Below are 17,096 nucleotides of genomic sequence, written 5' to 3' on the forward strand. Positions count from 1 at the left end.
GGAAGTGGGGACAGAGGAAGGGAAATTGCCTGTGACGCTTCCCCGTGTCCTAGGGCCTGTATGGCTGAGATGCCACTTAGACATCGCAGTGGGTGTCTGTGAATCCACAAATAGAGTTGGGAGGGTGTAGACGGTGACCATGCAGCAGACCCTCTAGGGAGAGTGGAGACAGAGGAGGCCAGGCACTGTCCTTGAGCTTCGACCGTGAGAGGTTTTGAAGGGAGGAAGGCAGAGGTCCCAGCACCCAGGGTACCCCTTGCCAGTTACGGTGGTAAGAGGTGTTGGGAGAACTCGGTTTTGCACGGCGGAGGTAGATCCGAAACTCTCTGCATTAGGGAATTGCTGCTCAGGTCGCCTGGTTCATCTCATGTGGACAGGGAGACGCTTGCTTTTGGAGGAAAGAAAAGCTGTCAGGGTGTCGGGGAGAAAATTTCTGGTCTTGGGTTGATGTGGATTTTGCTCCTCCTCCTGGGGGTGTGTGTGTGTGTCCCACAAAAGCAAGCTCTCAAGGCAGCTCCTCTGCAGTGGCCCAGAACACGGGGGTGCTCAGAAAGACGGCTGTCCTGTGAGCCCCATCTTGGAGGGTCCCCAAGATGCCCCTCTGAGCACAGAAATGGGTCTTGTGAGTCTAGGATGCTCATGTGGCCAAGACGTACCCTGTCCCGTGGCTCAAGGCCGGGCCTGGTTCAGGGTCTGCTGTGCAGGGGTCCAGATCTGGATGAGGCGAGGGGACCCAACCTCGCCCGTTCCTGGAGCACCTGCGAGGCCAGACGTGAGCCAGGTGCAGCAGTGGACAGACGTGGACCCCAACGCTGACCTCCCGGCCATGACGTGGAGAGCCAAGGGCAGCTGGCATCCTGGGGGCCTTCCAGGCAGATCTGCTGGTGAGGGTGCGGGTGTGCCCTTTAACCAGGGCAGAGGTGGGCCAGAAGGGCGGCCGTGGCTCATGGCTGCTGTGCTCCCGCAACAGGACGAAGCCAGCACAGCCCCTCCCTCCAGAGACCCAGCGGGGGCTGCGCCCTAAGTAGACCTCAAGACGGGCAGGTCAAGGGGTCTCTGAGTCGCTGACGGGGACAATGGTGGACCAAGAAGGCTTCTCTGGGTCCAAATTCCTTCCCCAAAGGAAAAGGAGTGAGTGGGGCAGAGGATGGGAGTGGCCAGCGTGGGCACAGCTCAGGACAGGGACAGGTGAGCTGGGAACGGGTACAGGGGCGCAGGGCGGGGGCAGCCCCACCTGCATTAGGAAAGCAGCTCGCTGGGGCCCGGGGGCAGTGGAGGGGCGGGGACCACAGCTGGACAGAGCCCGAGGCCCGGGGACTCCTGGGCAGTCCCTGGGGAAGCCTCTGCTCTGTCCCCTCCAGTGCCGGGGCGTCCCACACCAGGAGGGGCGTTTCCTGCTCCCCCATCTGGTTTAGGGAGCCGGGGACTTGAGTGAGAGACCCCTCCCCCAAGGAGCTGAGGTGGGACGGGGGTCATTGCTCAGGGAGACCAGAAGCTGGGGTTGGAGGTCCGTGGGACGGAAGTTCAGTCACGGTGACAGGGCCACTCTGCCTGGACAGGCACAGAGTGCCGGACACTCTGCCTCCTCCAGCTGCCCGAGGCCTGGCTAATATTCCGGGGGGACGGCTGGCCATCCAGGTATCTGGTAATTGATGCCAGGTGCAGTGCAGCCACACACCCCTGACCCCATGAGGACAAAGGACACAGTGATGTCAAGTGTGAGGAAGGACCTAGGGCAGGCAGGACAGGTGGCACCCACGTCGGGACACTTGGTGCCCAGGTGAGCTGAGCGGATTCTTGCCTCCTTCCTGGGGGAGGTGCATCTCCCTGAGCTCTCGTTTCTTGGGCTGGGGGAGGGGAGCCTCCTGGGGGAGGCCACGTCCAGGCTGGGACACTGCAGCCCGAGCCCTCTGCGATGCCACCGCTCCAGCAAGCCGGGCTCCTGGTTAGGTCTGCAGTGCTGTGGCCTCGGGCACGTGCCTCCGACTCTCTGGGCCGTGGTTTCCTCTGGTGTCGCTGTTGTCACAGCTGCTTGGAGCCTGGATGTCCCTTTGACAGATGATGAAGGGGCGGCTTTGGCCCTGCAGCTCGTCTCTCGGGGCTGACTGGTCCTCGTCATTCCAGGCGTGCACATGCCGCGAGAGCTGGAGCTCGGGTAGGCCTGGGGTTGAGCGGCGCTCAGCAGGCAGTGGCAGGTGAGTGCCAGTTCCGCAGCTCAGGGCTCCACACGGCCACCGCGCACCAAGGGCCCTGCCTCTGGGCTCGCGTCCTGGGGGAAATGGACAGCTGCCCTCCCAGCCAGCAGGGAGGGGCCAGCAGGTGGCTGGGCTGTCGGGCACTGCCCCTCGCAGGGTGGCTGCTCTCGCTGGGTGTCCCAGTATGGGGTGGGGGGGTTCTGAGGCCCCCCTGGGGATTCTCGCCTGGAGAAGGGCCTGGGGTCTGCTCTGGGGCTCCCAGTGCCACTCTCTGGGGCTGGGTTTATGCGAGTAGTGACGGGACTGTTTGTTGGAAATCACTTCTGTCCTCCCCGGGGAGTTGACCAGGAGGGGGAGGACTTTAGCTGGGTTGTGACTGGAGAGTGGCATGACACCTATTAAAGGTCACATGGGCTCTGAGGGGACGGGACCCATGGGACCTGATGGTGCCCTGTGGAGTAGGGAGGAGACAGGAAGCGGGAGGGAAGGGGCTGCTGTGGTCCCAGCTGAGCGCAGGGGGAGCCGGGGAGTGGGCTGCTCCCTAGAAAGGTGGGGGAGTCGGCTGATGGGCCTCGGGGCTCGGCGAGCTGTGAGACGGGCTGCTGGTCGGGCAGCGGGACGGAGACGGTCTGACAGGCTGGGGTCTCTGGACTGTGCCATTGCTACAGCAGTCACCGTCACCTCCTGCAGCGGGTGTGTCCAGCGCAGGCTGGGGCCGGTGTAAGATCACAGGTTTGCAGACTTGCAACCCCCGGAGCAAAATCCGCTCTGAAAACGGTGCTGCCGAAATGTGGCCCCGAGGGTTGAGTAAAATAGACACGGAGTTCTAAACCTACCTGTGGCTCACGTGACATTGCTAGGGTCAGCAGTGTAAAGATGGCACAGAGGTCACCCAGGATGGGTGTGGGACAAGAGCAGAGGCCTGAGGCCTGCAGCACCACCCTTGTGGCCCCAGGGACTGTGTCCCCTTGTGGACAGAGGGACCGCAGAGGTCAGCGGGGGCAGATGAGAACAAGCCCAAAGCGCTGCCCTTGAAGCGGGCTTGGGGACACTTCCTCTGTGCTATGTGACAGCCCGGGTGTGTGGTGAGGGCCGGGATCTCTCCAGGCGTGAGTGCAGGGGTTCCAGATGCCTGGGGAGCCACGGTGGCTGCAGCCCGTGAACTGATGCTGGGGACGTGGCGTGAGGCGTTGAGGTGGGGGCAGCTGCCCTGGGAGCACTGGCCTCAGCTGCTGGGGACGGAGGAGCGAGTGGAAAACCGATTCCAGGAGGGCAGAGTTGCAGGGGAGAGGCCGAGCCGTGGCTGGGGCATGGTGGGAGGCAGCTGTCGCCACCCTCGGGGCTGCATGCAGGAGGACTGTTTGCCTGTCGTGGGAGGGGCCCCTGCTGATGGCTCTGGGCAGATCCTCCCGGGATGCCCCCTCCTCCCTACTCGCCTTGGGGACTGTACCCAACATAGGGACTTTGGAGGTCACATTCCTGCTGCAGCTTGTGGCTTTCAGGAGGAAGGTGGTGTGAAATGGGGAAATGGAGAAAAAGGGGTTGACAGAGGGAAAAAGAAAGGTTGACGGGGAGGAGAGAAAGAAGGGACCCTGTGCCCAGCAGAGCGCCATCCCGGGAAGTGGCTGGGAGCAGAGTCCCTGAGCAGTCGGGGACAGTTTGCTCAATACCAGGCTGGAACTCAAGGATGCGGGAGCCTGGGAGCAGCTGGGGTGTGGCCAAGGTGACCCAGGCTGTGCAGGACGGAGCCATCCCTAGGTGCTCATCCACCTGGGACTGGGTGGCTCGGTCAGCACTTGGACAAGCACCCACGGTGCTGGGCTGTGGAAAGTTCTGGAAGTAAGCGGGGAGCTACAGGGCCTGGCATGGCACTCACACCACCCACCCTCTCGACTCCGCCTTTGCCCTCCACCTCTAGTGTTCCTGGGCTCAGGGCTGCCTACAGGGACACCCTTGTGGCCCCGGGTGAGGACCCTCCGTCCCCTTGGGCAGCTCTGTCCCCAGAGCCTTCCCTGGCTGTGACTGGTATGAACTTTGAAGCCCAGGTATTTAGGGAGGGGCACAGGGCGTGGCTTTCTCTTCCTTGGGTCTCAGGTTAAAGGCCACTTTGCCCAAGAGGACTCCCAGGTCTAGCTCCTTGGCTCTTGGCCACTAGTGGCTAGAGACCAGGGACTCCACCAAGCAGGCTGCAGGGCACGGGCCACCCTAGCAGCACTGCCCAGGCCAGCAGTGCAGGGGTTGAGGCCTGGTCTACGAGAGACCTCTGCCCCGCTAGTCTTTCTCCAATTGCTCTTTATCCTTTGGTATTAACTTGCTGCCATCTGAAATTACCTAGATAGTCGACTCAACTCTGCCTCACCGTGAATGTACATCTAACACGGGGGGGTCCCTTTTGGTCTTGATCCCTGCCCAGTGCCTGGTATACAGTAGGTGCCTCGTACTTACGATTGCTCCTGTCCACTCACTCAGATGAGGGTTTGGTTTTCTTGGTGTGGAATTTTGATCCTTCAGCTCCACCCAGTGACATGGTAACTCTGGGATTTTATTCCATTTAATTCAAGCAAAATTGGGATAAGTTGACAGAATCTGTCCAGGCTGTCACGTGGACTGGCGAGGGAGCTTTCTCGGGATGTTTGTTAGCAGTCCACCTCAACCTTGGTGGCTGATAAAGAGCTGAGACCTCAGAGTGAGCATGTGACTTACAAAATGTCGCCGTTTTTATTTTGTCACTGTAAAGAGGTTTAATCAACCAGATTGTAACAAAATTACCACAGCTTATTCCAAAAGAAAATTTTAATACAAGAGATTTTAGAAAATTAAACATTTTTGTTTAAAAATTCTATCGTGTAAACCATAACGTAAGAGGGTAGTTGGGAGCCTGCCCGCTGAGGCCCACTCTGTGCCCTGGTCACCTCTGCCCAGGCTGGGGGGCCCAGGGTCTGTGCTCAGGTGAGGCCCACCCACCATGCCCAGGCTGCGGTGGTCACGCCATCCTTTCTAGGTGACTGAGATGACGGAAGGCCAGTTAGTTCCTCTGCCACCCTCGGAATCCCCGCTCTCCAGGCAGAGAACCCGGGGATGGCCTGCATGGGTCAGCTAGTGGCTTCCAAGCAGGTGGGACACGGGCAGTGGAGAGAAGCAGAGCCCTGGGCCTCCAGCGGCTCCTAGTGGGTGTCCCCAGGGCACAGGTTGGCCCACTTTGAGAGAACGTGGATTTCTCTCCTAATACAACCTTCAGGTCCAGGGAGGCCTGTTGAATTTGTAATAATCGAGGGACAGGATTTTGAGCCCCTAAAATTGAGACGCGGCTGTCGCAAGACACATGGGGGAACCGGAGCCCTTCGAGGACTGGGGCGAGCTGTGGGGTCGGAGGGTGCAGCTCGTTCCTATGATCCAGTAGCCGAGGCTTTGTTACAGAAACATAATCAAGAGACTGTTACAGAAACATTAAAATGAACTTTTTGGCACAGAAAAGTTAGATAAAATATACAGTGCTACCTTTGTGCAGGATTAGCTGATCGGAATAGCAAATATTTAACATTAGCTTTATGATGTAACGCACAATATTTTGAAAAACGTTCATTACAAAAGACCTTGTTTGTAAGTGGGTGCCAGGTCATGGTCTCCCGGCCTTGTCCAGGGTGAAGTGCTGAGCTGTCGGGACAGTTATTGCCTTTAGGGTTGAGACGTGAGCATGAGGCTCTCCTGGGACACCCCCAGCCAGGCTGCCGCGTGGGGCAGGGCTTTCTTGGGCAGGGTCTGGCCCATCAGTCACACACCAAGGCCAGAAGGTGCTGCTGGAGCCAGGGGGTCCAGAGGCTGACAGTGGTGGGAGGGCGTTTAGGGGGACCCCAGAGAACAGGGCCTGGCCTTCATGGGACAGGTCAGCTGGTGTCTCTAGGCTGCAGACAGGTGGAGCAGGAACCTGGCCTGCAATGCTGTGACCCCATCCTCAGAGTGACAAATTGTCCCATGCAGAACTGAGAGAAAGCAAGGGCCCCAGATTCCAGCATCAGGAAACGCAGCCCACAGGTGCTGTGCAGGACCCACCAGGAGGACCGTGGTCATCCTTCCTATGCGTGTGTCCGGCTGGCACCAGGTAGGCCTCTGTTATCAACCAGATAGATAGAAAGGTGGCAGGTGGGGTGTTGGGCCTTTAAAAAACAGGCGACGAAAGCTCAGAGTTCAGTGGGGGTCACATGTGCGTTGAACACCTGTGAGGGGATGACTGGCCATTCCAGGGCTTCCAAGATCAGAAGAGGTGGGCAGACTGCAAACCATGGGTCTCTTGTAGCCTCTGGGCACATCCTCTTACAATTCACATGGTGGACAGCTGGACCCACTTTCCATGAATAATTAAAGGGCAAGCAGACAGGTGACTGTGGCTCTCGGGCGATTTTTCTGAACTTCATGTGCAGAATGTTGAAGGAGGTTCCTGGTGGGGTGCTGGGGAGAGCGAGGCCAGTGCACCCCTTGCCTGCTGATCGGGTGTCTGAGGAGGGTCCACCCTGTGGAACACAGGACGAAGAAGCCATCTCGGTGTAGACCCCTGGTCAGGGGCGATGGTGGACAGTCCTGCAGCCAGCCCCTGCCCTCGAGGGCTCTGTTCACAGGGGCCAGGGCTGCTCTGCTCAGTGAGGCCACGTACGGCAGCAGTTCTGGCACCTGCAAGCTGCCAGCAGGGCCCCACGAAGCCCTTGGCTGCTTCTTGGTCGGCTGGGCACGTTGATGGCTTCCCTGCCCCCACTGGGGACCCTGCCACAGGAATCTTCTGTGATGCTTCCTTAGGAAGTGCTCTGTGCTCACCCCGGTGGCTCATTGAGATTTCAGCCAATGAACTGAGGGTTCAAGCACAAGCCCACGGTGGCCTTGCATGACCCCTCCCTCACCTGTCATCCATGCAGGCCACGATGGCCCAGTGGACACAGGGCCACACGCTCTAGCCCAGCCCTTGCGCATGCCCTCGGTGCAGAGGTGCCATGATGCGGAGGACCGAGGGGGCTGCTGCGCTGGTCATCCTGCTCCCTGTGACAGGAGGGACAAGGGTTCCATTCCCACTGAAAGGGGACAGATGGCGCATCACAAACTGTCTTTGGGGAACAATCATGATCTGTTCAGGTGCCGTTTATAGATGGATCTGGTCCCCCAAGCCAGGTCCATGACCTGAGGCCAGCAGTGCCAGGCCTGGGTTGGAGGTGCGGAGCCCACACCCAGCCCGACGAGCTGCATGGTGGCCTCAGGGTTCCTGGGTGGTGCTGCTTCCTGCAGCCGCACCCAAGTTCAATGTCACCAGTGGCTCCTTCACAGTCTGCGGGAATGTCTGCCCACAGGAGTGATACCACGGGGTGTCCAGTGACCACTGATGGAGGGTGACAGAGCTCTGTCTGTCCAGAGGGTACAGCCAGGTGGTCAGGTTCAAAAGAGGCCAATTCCCTCGTGGGAAAGAGGCTTGGGTGGTTTCCGAGGGGACTGCCTGTGGAGCCTGGGCACTGTGCATTCCACCTGGGGACCCCAGCCCGAGCAAGGAATAGGTGGCTGTGCTGCCCTTGGCAAGCAGTGGCCAGGTGTGCCAGTCTGTCCAACGAGGAACCGCCGCACTCTCAGGACAGGGGCCTGGCAGCTCTGAGACTGACCAGTTTAATCAGGGTGGCATGTGGCCGGCAGGGAAGGTGTGCTCTCTGGGTTGACCAGGTGGACGTGGTCATCACTCCAAAGCGTCAGGCCAGCTGCCGTGGCCAAGTCAGGGACAGAGTGGCTGGGATCTGGATTCTGCTGAGGTCAGAGGTCACCGCTCTGGGGCTCCACGTTGCGCGTCTCCCTGGGATGACCACGGGACAGCTTGGGGAAGCGGGAAGCCGCTTTGGGCCGGCTGTTCTTGTTCAGGGGCTCTCCGGGAGGGGTGATGTCACTGTAAGACAGGAGAATCGGATGGTTAGGGGCTCACAGGCATGCGGGGGGACAGCCACTACTTAGCACTCAACGTCCCATTTCCCCACTCAGCTTTGTCACTGAGGATCCACCCAAGCCAGCTGTGTGTCTGAGCTGGCTCATGAGGCCACATTCTGGACCCCATTTTAGGGTCATGAAGTAATGCAACCACCTTGATCTCCCAGCAAGGGCACATTTCACAGCCAAAGAGGAGAAACTTCTCTGGAAAACATGCATTTAAGGTCATAAAAGATACGCAGCAAGAGATGGGACCCACAGGAGGGGACACTGATGTCACCAAACGCCTACCCAAAAGGATGGCCTGCAGACAGGAACCCGCCGCCTTTGCTATCCCCAAGGGTAGTTACTACTCAGCACTGGAAGGACGCGCTAACGCACAGTCTGGTGGGTGTGGCGGCAGCAGCTCCTGCTGAGCCCAGGTGCAGGATTGTCCTTCTCTTTGCCATCAGGGCTCTTTAGTTTTGTGAGAAGGGGAGACGGGGGTGACCTCTCCCACGAGCTGACACCTGAGCTAGGGTGTGAACTCGAGATGAGGGTGGACTTGGCCACAAGGTCTTCTGGTGGAGCGAGAGGGTCTGCAAGGTGGGGGTGGTCCCGGCAGCAGAGCTGTGGTGTGCACAGGTCATGTGACCCAAAGACGGTATCAGAACAGTGGACAGAGTGAAGATGGAGACGGGGTCTGGGAACCACTGATGTGTTCTAATCCCTGTTCCAGGGGGTGACGCTGGACTCAGTGATGCCCAGAGTGGCTTCAAGGTCATGTTGACCGTGGCTCTGAAAGCCCAACAGGCCCATCCCCTGTTCCTCACCTCAAATCCATAACCAGCCTCCCGTCCTGCCCTCCAGGCCCACTACAGTGCCACTGGCTCCTGGGAGTGCCCAGCGCCCCGAGCGCCAGGCCTGTCTGACTCAGGCCGCCTCCGGTGTGGGCCCTCAGCAGCCCAGAGCTGATCCTCAGGAGAGCTCTGGCCGTGTTTGTAACACCAGCCTCCTGTGGACTGGGGCTGTCTGAGTTTCCATAGGGTCCTGCACCCTCAAGATCAGGTCCCAACAGTCCCCTTTCAATACGGCTGGCGACTCTGAGTATCCTCCCAGAAATGGACGCCTTCTGCTTGAAGGGTCTGCTCATCAGACACCAAGACGGCTCCCTCCCCCAGGGGAGAAGATATGGCAGGAGTCCTCCCGCCCCCTCCTTATCTCAGCTCTTCAGCTGCTCTGCGCTTTTTGAAACAGACCCCTTCATTATTTTCAGGAATAGGTAGCACAGAAAGTGGTGCAAAGTCGAAAAGCAAGTCCGCCTCACCCTGTCCTCCAGGCAGCCAGGGCTATCATCTGAAAACAATTTTCAAAGAATCTTTCTAGAGCTATTACTGTGCCCAGGAGCGTACATGATAGAGTGGATGCATATTGTTTGTTCTTTCTAAAGACAGGGGAGTATTTGCTGCTGCAGCCACTTCTCCCTCCTGTGACGCAACCATGGAGAGCTGTCACTTCAGAGATCAGCCGTGTCATTCTGGTGCCAGGGATGGCAACTTTAAAGGGCCAGAGGTTAAGTGTTGTAGGCTTGGGGACCACCTGGTCTCTGTTGGAGCAATGTGTGTGAGTGGGAGTGGCTGCAGCCCAGTAGCGGGTGGAAGGCAGGACCTGGCCAGCTATCTAACCCCTGGGCATTAATCACAGCTGTATGACCACACGGTACCAAGGAGGCAAGGCTGCACCTTGCTCCTCACCCCCAGGTCTCAGGCTAAATGCTGGACAGACCTTGCTTGGCGACTCCTTCAGCCCAAGCAGCACCCGGAACCCTAGCACGCCAGGCACTAGATCCCCCTTAAGTGGGTTTAGGCCACGCTGTTCTCTAGAGCTGGGTGTAGCCCTCGGGGTGGTGCAAGGGAGGCAGCGGGCTGGGCCTCCCAGGCGAGGCCCTGTCTCCACCCCTCACCACCATGCTGACTTGAGTAAGCGCCAGACCTCCACCTCCGAGCTCTTCCCTCTGCTGTACGTCCAAGACCTGCCCAGCTGACCTCACAGCTGCAGGCCCAGTCCCTGCCCACCACCCCTCTCTTGCCCCACACATACCTGGTCCCCTTCACAGTTGCCAACCCAACTTGTGCCTGGGGTAGAGTTGGGATCGCCTACTTTTCCACCACGCTGGAGCCGGGCCCTGCCTGTCGAGTGCTGTGTAGTCTCCCAAAGCCCCTGGCACGGCAGGTGCTGCAGGACCCGCACCCAGGGCCCAGGAAGACGGGTCCAGGTTCTGCTGGAGCCCCTCTGACTATCTCGGGTTCCTGCCGAGTTGGAACCAGAGGATGTGCCTGGTGTGGCTTGGAGAGGGGATACGGGCTGGTGAGTGCGCGAGGCTTAAGGGAGGGCCACCAACGGTGCCACATAGAGGGTTTATGGCACCAATTCTAGAAGAAATACAAACTACAGTGCACTGTCCTCTGAGATGGTGGCCTTAGAAAGTGTGGGACCACCACTGAGGACTGGATGGCAGCAGGCAGGGGAGCTGGCAGGATCTGTTTTCCCGAGCTGCTGGGTACAAGTCACCCGGAGCCTTCAACCACAGTTGGAGGTCACGGGTCCAAAACGGGCCTCCCAGTGCTGAAATCGGCCCAGACGCAGCCAGAAGGCACAGGTGTCCTGGGCAGCCTCCTCCCTGTGTGGCACGGTGAGGTCTAGGCCTGGTGCCATGCAGGCCAACCCTGCGGCCACCCTCTGTGGGAGAGCGTTTAACCCTCCCGGTCGCCTGCTGGGATTGAAGGATATCAACCCCGTCTCAGGCCAAGAGGCCGAGTGTGGGGGGACCTGGCCCAACACTTCAGCGTCCCACCTGTGACCTGCTGAGGGCGCCTCCTCGCAGGACTGGGCTCTGGAGCCACAAGTTACTGCTTTATTATTTACTGGATGTGGGTTGAAGAGTGAGCCCCTCCCCAACACTACATGTCAGGGGTCTAAGGCACCAGGCGGTGGCTTCTCTCTTCCTGCCACGATGGCCTGTTGTGAATTGTCAAGATCCCTTTTCTTAGGGGGCAGGAGAGAGTGCTGGTGTCTGGTCACATCGCACCTTGGCCACTCGCCGTCCGTAGGCTACCAGGGCAGGATGTTCCTTTCTCTCCTTCCCAAGAACATGTGACTGGAGGTGCGACACCTAGTCCAGACGCAGTGAGCACGCATCCCTGGTAAACACCAGTTGTGTTATCAGCTGGACCCTGCGCTCCCTGGTGACATCTCTAGCTCTCCTTACACCCAGAGGACAGCGGGAGAACTGACTTCTCTGGGCTCCAGTTACTCTCGAGTTACTGAGTCTGACTGTCACACTCTGGTTCCTTATTGCCCAAACTGAGTAACGGTGACCACCCTCTAGAGACTTGTGAGGAACCTACAGCATCCAGCCGGGTGACGGCCCCGGGTACGGGCGCAGCACCTGCAGTGAGGCCCGGGCCGTGGGGGGCCTTCCCAGGTCACCTGTCTCGCCGACTCCCTGCCCCACTCAGGGCCATGGAGGGGCGCTGCAGCAGCAAGGCCACACTCTAGCCACCCGCCCCCTGAAATGCCACACCAACAGCCCTGAGACTGAAGGTAGGGAAGGGCCTCCATGGTCACTCCCAGGGTCAGACGGGGGCCTTTCTCACCACCAATGGCATTTTCCAAGAATTAACTGATCAGCTTCATCCTCAGCCCAACCTGTTCAACTGGCACAGCCCTGAAAACATGCTGATGTCACCTGGGGGCTCGGCCCAAGCCTAGGAGGACACAGGCTTAGCCCCAAGATCCACACTTGAACTTGGTAGCACCTCCCGTTGCTGCCTCAAGGAACCTGTCACTCAGCTAGGAGGTGCCCATACTTCTGCTCTCCCAAGAAAGATGCCTTATTTCCCCTCTCACTGCAAACCCCACGCCTGCTCAGGTGACAGCGCTGCCCCCACCTTGGAGGTAAGGAAGGTGACGGGGATGCAGTTATCATAGGTGTCTGGCTACTTGGGGGAAAGTCCAGTCTTTCTGCTGCCCCCCCTGGGCAATCTTCCCTCCTGCCTAGGCTCAGCCAGGCCTGTCCTGCTTTTGAGAGTGCAGATGGCCAGCCCCGGCGGGTTGTGCTCTCTACGGCTGCGCCTTCGCCTTCGATACTTTAATGGCTCAAAAGGCAACATGTGGCCCCAGGAGAGACTATGGGGGGGGGGGGGGGAGAAAGAGACCTGACTGTGTTTACAGGGTGAGGGGGCGTTCTCAAAGCTGCCTTGCTAGGGTGGCCCTGGCCTGGAGCTTTGCACTCTTGGGCTAGCTGTCCCCAACCCTCTGTGCACCAGCCACCCCCTCATGGATTCCAGCATCACCCAAAGCCCCACCACTGGCGAGGATGTGGCTGGTCCCAAGCTGCAGTGCAGCTTTCCCCAGTCGTCGCTGGCCCCTGGCCAAGGTGCAGAAAGCCTTGGAGGCTGGAAAGGCCTGGACCTCATGTTGGTGCCTGCAGCACCTTTGCCTGTGGCTTCCGGGGCCCCGTTTGTGCACAGTCTTCTGCCAGCTCCTCCTGTGCTCAGTCCTAGATCCCTCACCAGGCCCGGGGCATGACAGGGCCCCTCCAGGCTCCAAGGCCACTCAACGGCTCTGGGGGGCTGACGGGCATCTCTCACACCACCCTGTTCCTCATGCCAACACTGAGGACATGTCCCAGACTCCTCACATCCCCACTGAGCAGATCTTGTTGGGTCTGCCTTCAGAGTGCAGCGGGTCACGGCCAGCCCTCCCAGCCTGGCCAAACGCCATCCTGTGACTGTTTCCTTCTTCTCCTCTGGGGCTGGCAGGGTGCCCCCTTGACCACAGATTGCATAGGACCTGAGTGTCCTCCCCCGTCTGGCCTCGCACTGCCGGGGCCTTGGCATGGGTGTGCCTCTGCTGCCCCAGCAATCGCCACCTGACACCCAGGTCCTCCTGGCCACTTCCTGCTCAGTGTTCAAGATGGGGTGACGCACACAGCAGGTGCCTGCCTGGTAAGCACCACGGGGTGGGCAGTGGGCTTCAGGCTGCCTCCTTGCTCGTTTCCAGAAAACCAAATGAGCATGGTCTTCAGCTTTTAGTGTTTAGACTGATTTTCATGTATTTTTGAAAGCTAATCCTAATCGCTTATATGTTAAACTTCCTTTGATAAATGTCTCTAATTTTATCATGTTTTGTTAATTTTCCAGTCAAAACAATATTTTTAATCACAGCGGTTCTAGATGTATCAGGAAACACACTTCTCCCTAGTAATTGTTTATAATTATCCATTGATCAACCCACAACTCCCCCCATTATCCTTCCTGGGTTGAACAATTCCCCTCTGGTGTCCTGTTTCAGGTTAGCTGTATCCAGCTGAGTTATCTCTGCCATTTTGCAAAAATGGACAGGTCACCCAGCCCTCTGCACCTCAGCCACAGACTGAGGACTCGAACCCAGAAGTGCCCCATACTTTCTGGTCTTTGTGCACTGAGGTTGGTGGGGCTGTGGCATCAGGCTCTTTATCCCCACTCCGCCCTGTGGTGCCAAAGTGGCAGGGCCCTCGGACTAGCCAAGACTGAGTTCAGGGACAGTGGAAGTTGCAGTGACACAGGAGGGGGCCACATGTGGGCAGCTGCTAGAAGCTGGAGAAGGCTCCAGAAGGAACTAGTCCTGCCTCAGCCACTAAACTCGACAGAAAAAACCATCAGAAGAGCCGTGGTCCCAAGAGGTGGGACAGACCCCCAGTGCTCCTCTTCCTCCCTGTCCTCTCCACTGGCCCCACATGGGCTCATTTGTGGGAAGGATGTGAACCTTGACCCAGTCGTCAAGCTAAAGTTACCTCAAGTGAGTCACAGAGCTGGGTGTAAAGTTAAAATATTCAGGAGAAAGTCTGTGCCCTGGTTTAGGCAGTTTCTTTAGACATGACATCCAAAGCAATCCAGGCTGAAAGACCGTACCTGACAAAGGACTTGAACTTCCCAAACTTAACTGTGTGAAATGGGCAGAAAACATAGAAAACCCGAGGGGCAGGTGGCGCCAGGCAGGCTCACGAGGTGCTGCCCGAGGAGAATAGTGCCGCCTCCTGCATTACTACCAAGAAACACCGAGGATGCAGAGCAACGGTGTCCCACTGCTGTGGGCGGGGGGGGCAACGTCACTGTCACTCTGGCCCACAGAGCTTGCCAGTCGCCGTTTACCCAACACCCCACTCTCTAGGAAAATGAAAACTCTAGCAACCTCTACTAGCAACATCATGTCTTATGAATGGAAAAGCTGCGCTGCGTCCACTCGTGGACTTCACGTCTGACCTGCCCTGCAGCCTGGGGGACTCCCACGGGAACCATGCCGAGGGCAGGAGGCCGTATACGATCCGTGGATGCACCATTCTTGGAAAGACAGAGCCCAAGGATGCAGGAGCGCGAGGATGGGGCTGGAGAGGTCCAGCAGAGGCAGCTGCCCACACCTCTGCATGGGCACTGAGAAGAGCTGGACAGGCAACCAAAGGTGGGTTCCGGCAAGTCAGCCTGAGTGTTTAGAGTAGAGGCGAGCAGCCCTCTGCCCAGCCCTGTTCCGGAGGCGTGGCTCTTCCCTCCACGGGCAATGCCACTGCCATGTCACATGCCCATAGGCACCCTCCTGCAGCTGCCTAGGACAAGCCACTGCTCCGTGGTGACCCCATCACTCCCTCACCCACCTGTCATTTGTTGCCATGTGACTCTGAGGTGCCCTCCCCCCGATCTCTGCTCAGAGGCAACTGGGAGTTGGTATCAGGATGAAGGCCCACTGACTGTCCACTCTTCCCAGTCGAGGCTGGCCAGGAGCAGCACGGGCAACATGCTCCTGTCACATAGCGTCAACATGCCAGTAGCTGACTGATCACCCAAGGCGGCAAGTGCTGTTATTGCCCTAGATGTCGCCTATCGCGTGTGAAAGGGCGTTGCCCAAGGAGAAGAAAGCCATTGTACTTTGCTGGGACAAGAAGTCAGTCTGCAGAGGGCAGCCAGCCTGCTGTGCGGGTGGCTACGCCTCTAACTTGCTTCCTTTTCTTCAGACGACTTTCAGCTGCTCTTGTGTAAGACATGGGGCAGGGTGGGCCGTGGGGTCATCGCCCTGCAACTCGGCGTTTGGGGTAAAGTGACTGCAGTGAACACAGCTTCCTCTTGGAAGTCACCTGCTAGGTGACACTTTTCAAGATTCTCTCCACAAAACTGTAAGGTCTTTGCCACAAGCTCCCTTTTATAGATGGGATACTGAGGCAGGGGGCCAGGTCTTCAGGCTGATGGGTAACGGGACTGGCATTTGAACCTCAATCTTGCCTTTTGTGTCACGGGGCTGTTTGAATGCTACCAAAAATTAATGACAACCCAGCCTTATCTGTTATGATCAAATCGGACCCTCTGCACCCTGACCAGTTACTGAGGAGAAAAAAGGGCCTCTGTGAGGGAGGCAGGGAGACTTGGCAGCCTGGTCGCTGGGAGTGAGGGCTTGGTAGAGGGATGCCATTTTCCAGACCTCTGAGCCTCTGCCTCCCTAATCAGCGTGCTGCTCCCTGGGGACACACGGAGAGATACGTGGTCTCTTGATGTCTCCAGGAGCGTGCCTGCCAACACCTCAGAATGAGCACCTCTGACCTGTCTCTAAGGAACCCAGAAGACAGAGCTGTGCCAGTCCTGCAAATGACAAAAGGAATTGTCCTTACTGCTGCCAGAGCTGACCTAGCCGGACCTCTCCACGGGCCTGCAGTTTAGTGCTCTAACCTTTGCCAGGACCTGTCTCCAGACACGTCTTACAGATGAGGAAACCGAGGCACAGCCACTGGGAAGAATCTGAGATCAGCACATAGCAGGTCTGAGTCAAGCCGGGTCTACAGCCCTCCCCTCGTCACCCATGCCAAACGCCCACTGTCCCCAGTCATGACAGCAACTTCTCAACCCGTTCCAGATGAGCTGGTGGGGGACACACCTCACCGCTGCAGGCCCACAGTGAACACAGCAGCGCACAGGACTCCTGCACCCTCCAGCAGCTGCTCCCACAGATGGCTAGCAGAGTCCTGAGGCCAAACTGCCGCCTTTCTGGACCAGGTAGATGGATAAAGGAGGGGCTGCTGGTCACCTGGGTCCTCATCCCCCAGGCCATAGCCTCTGGAGTCCCTTAACTGGCCCCGGTCCCACCTTCCAGCAGTCTTACCCTGGAAGTTGACCCCAAAGAGGGAGGTGGTGAACAGGATCATGGACAGCACCAACCAGTAGCCACAACAGGGGGCTTTAGAGCTGATGGTGGCAGGCCACCCCAGAGTGCCTCCCCAGGAGAGGCAGCAGGTCAGGTGAGTGACAGTGCAGAGGACCACACTGGAGCTTCTGAACTTGGAGACTGCCACCGTTAACATGGTTCAGAGCGCTCTGTTGCACGCTGACGACGTGGTGACCAGGCCTTGGCCCCACATCAACCCCACTGCCACTCCCCTCTGTACCCTATCCCCGTGTGATACCATGGCTCAGCCACTTCACTTTTTGAGGCTCATTTTTCACAGCTGAGAAAAGAAAAGCACTGGAGTCGGGAGGACTTCAGGAGAAGGCTCCTGGTCTCTCCTCTGGAAGTGGGCAGGGCCAGTGACCTCTTTTCCCGTCTCTTGCCTGATGGCAGAGGCCCAGGGGACACAGCTGCTTTTTACCAGATCCAGAGAGTCAGCTTCTGTGGCTAGAGCAGCCCTGGTCCATGGTTCCAAAAGCTGCCCACAGAATAAACCACCCCCTGTGCAAAGCCAGGGCCAGCAGCCCTGTGGCCTCAGCCAGCGAGCTCTGGCACGGGCCTAGTGGGGGGAAGCCTTGTCCGTCCCCACCTGGGCCTTCCCCCTGAGACAGCCAGGCCTCAGCTTTGCTGTCCTGGATGCCTTGCTCTCTGCTGGGATTTCCCCCTCCTCCCAGGGATTCCTTTTGAATGACAGCAGCCCCTGAGCTGAACACTCTCAAGACCTCGGCC

The 17,096-nt window shown here is 58.4% G+C and overlaps 1 protein-coding gene and 1 long non-coding RNA gene across 4 annotated transcripts in view; one reads left to right on the top strand and one right to left on the bottom strand.

Annotated features, from left to right (window-relative positions):
* The window catches only part of LOC144367557 (uncharacterized), a 49,395-nt gene that overhangs the window by 14,839 nt on the left and 17,460 nt on the right, over positions 1-17,096 (top strand). The gene's annotated exons all lie outside the window — the stretch shown is intronic.
* Snx29 (sorting nexin 29) overlaps positions 4,891-17,096 on the bottom strand; it is a 375,232-nt gene continuing 363,026 nt past the window's right edge. For 2 of the 3 annotated variants that reach the window (XM_078024349.1, XM_078024351.1), the window contains one exon: positions 4,891-8,103. In XM_078024349.1, the coding sequence (XP_077880475.1) occupies positions 7,974-8,103 (130 nt within the window). In that variant the 3' untranslated portion in view covers positions 4,891-7,973. The remainder of the gene's footprint in view (positions 8,104-17,096) is intronic. The other variant, XM_078024350.1, reaches the window with a different exon arrangement.

The sequence above is a fragment of the Ictidomys tridecemlineatus genome, chromosome 10, assembly GCF_052094955.1.
Source record: "Ictidomys tridecemlineatus isolate mIctTri1 chromosome 10, mIctTri1.hap1, whole genome shotgun sequence".
Classification (NCBI taxonomy): domain Eukaryota; kingdom Metazoa; phylum Chordata; class Mammalia; order Rodentia; family Sciuridae; genus Ictidomys; species Ictidomys tridecemlineatus.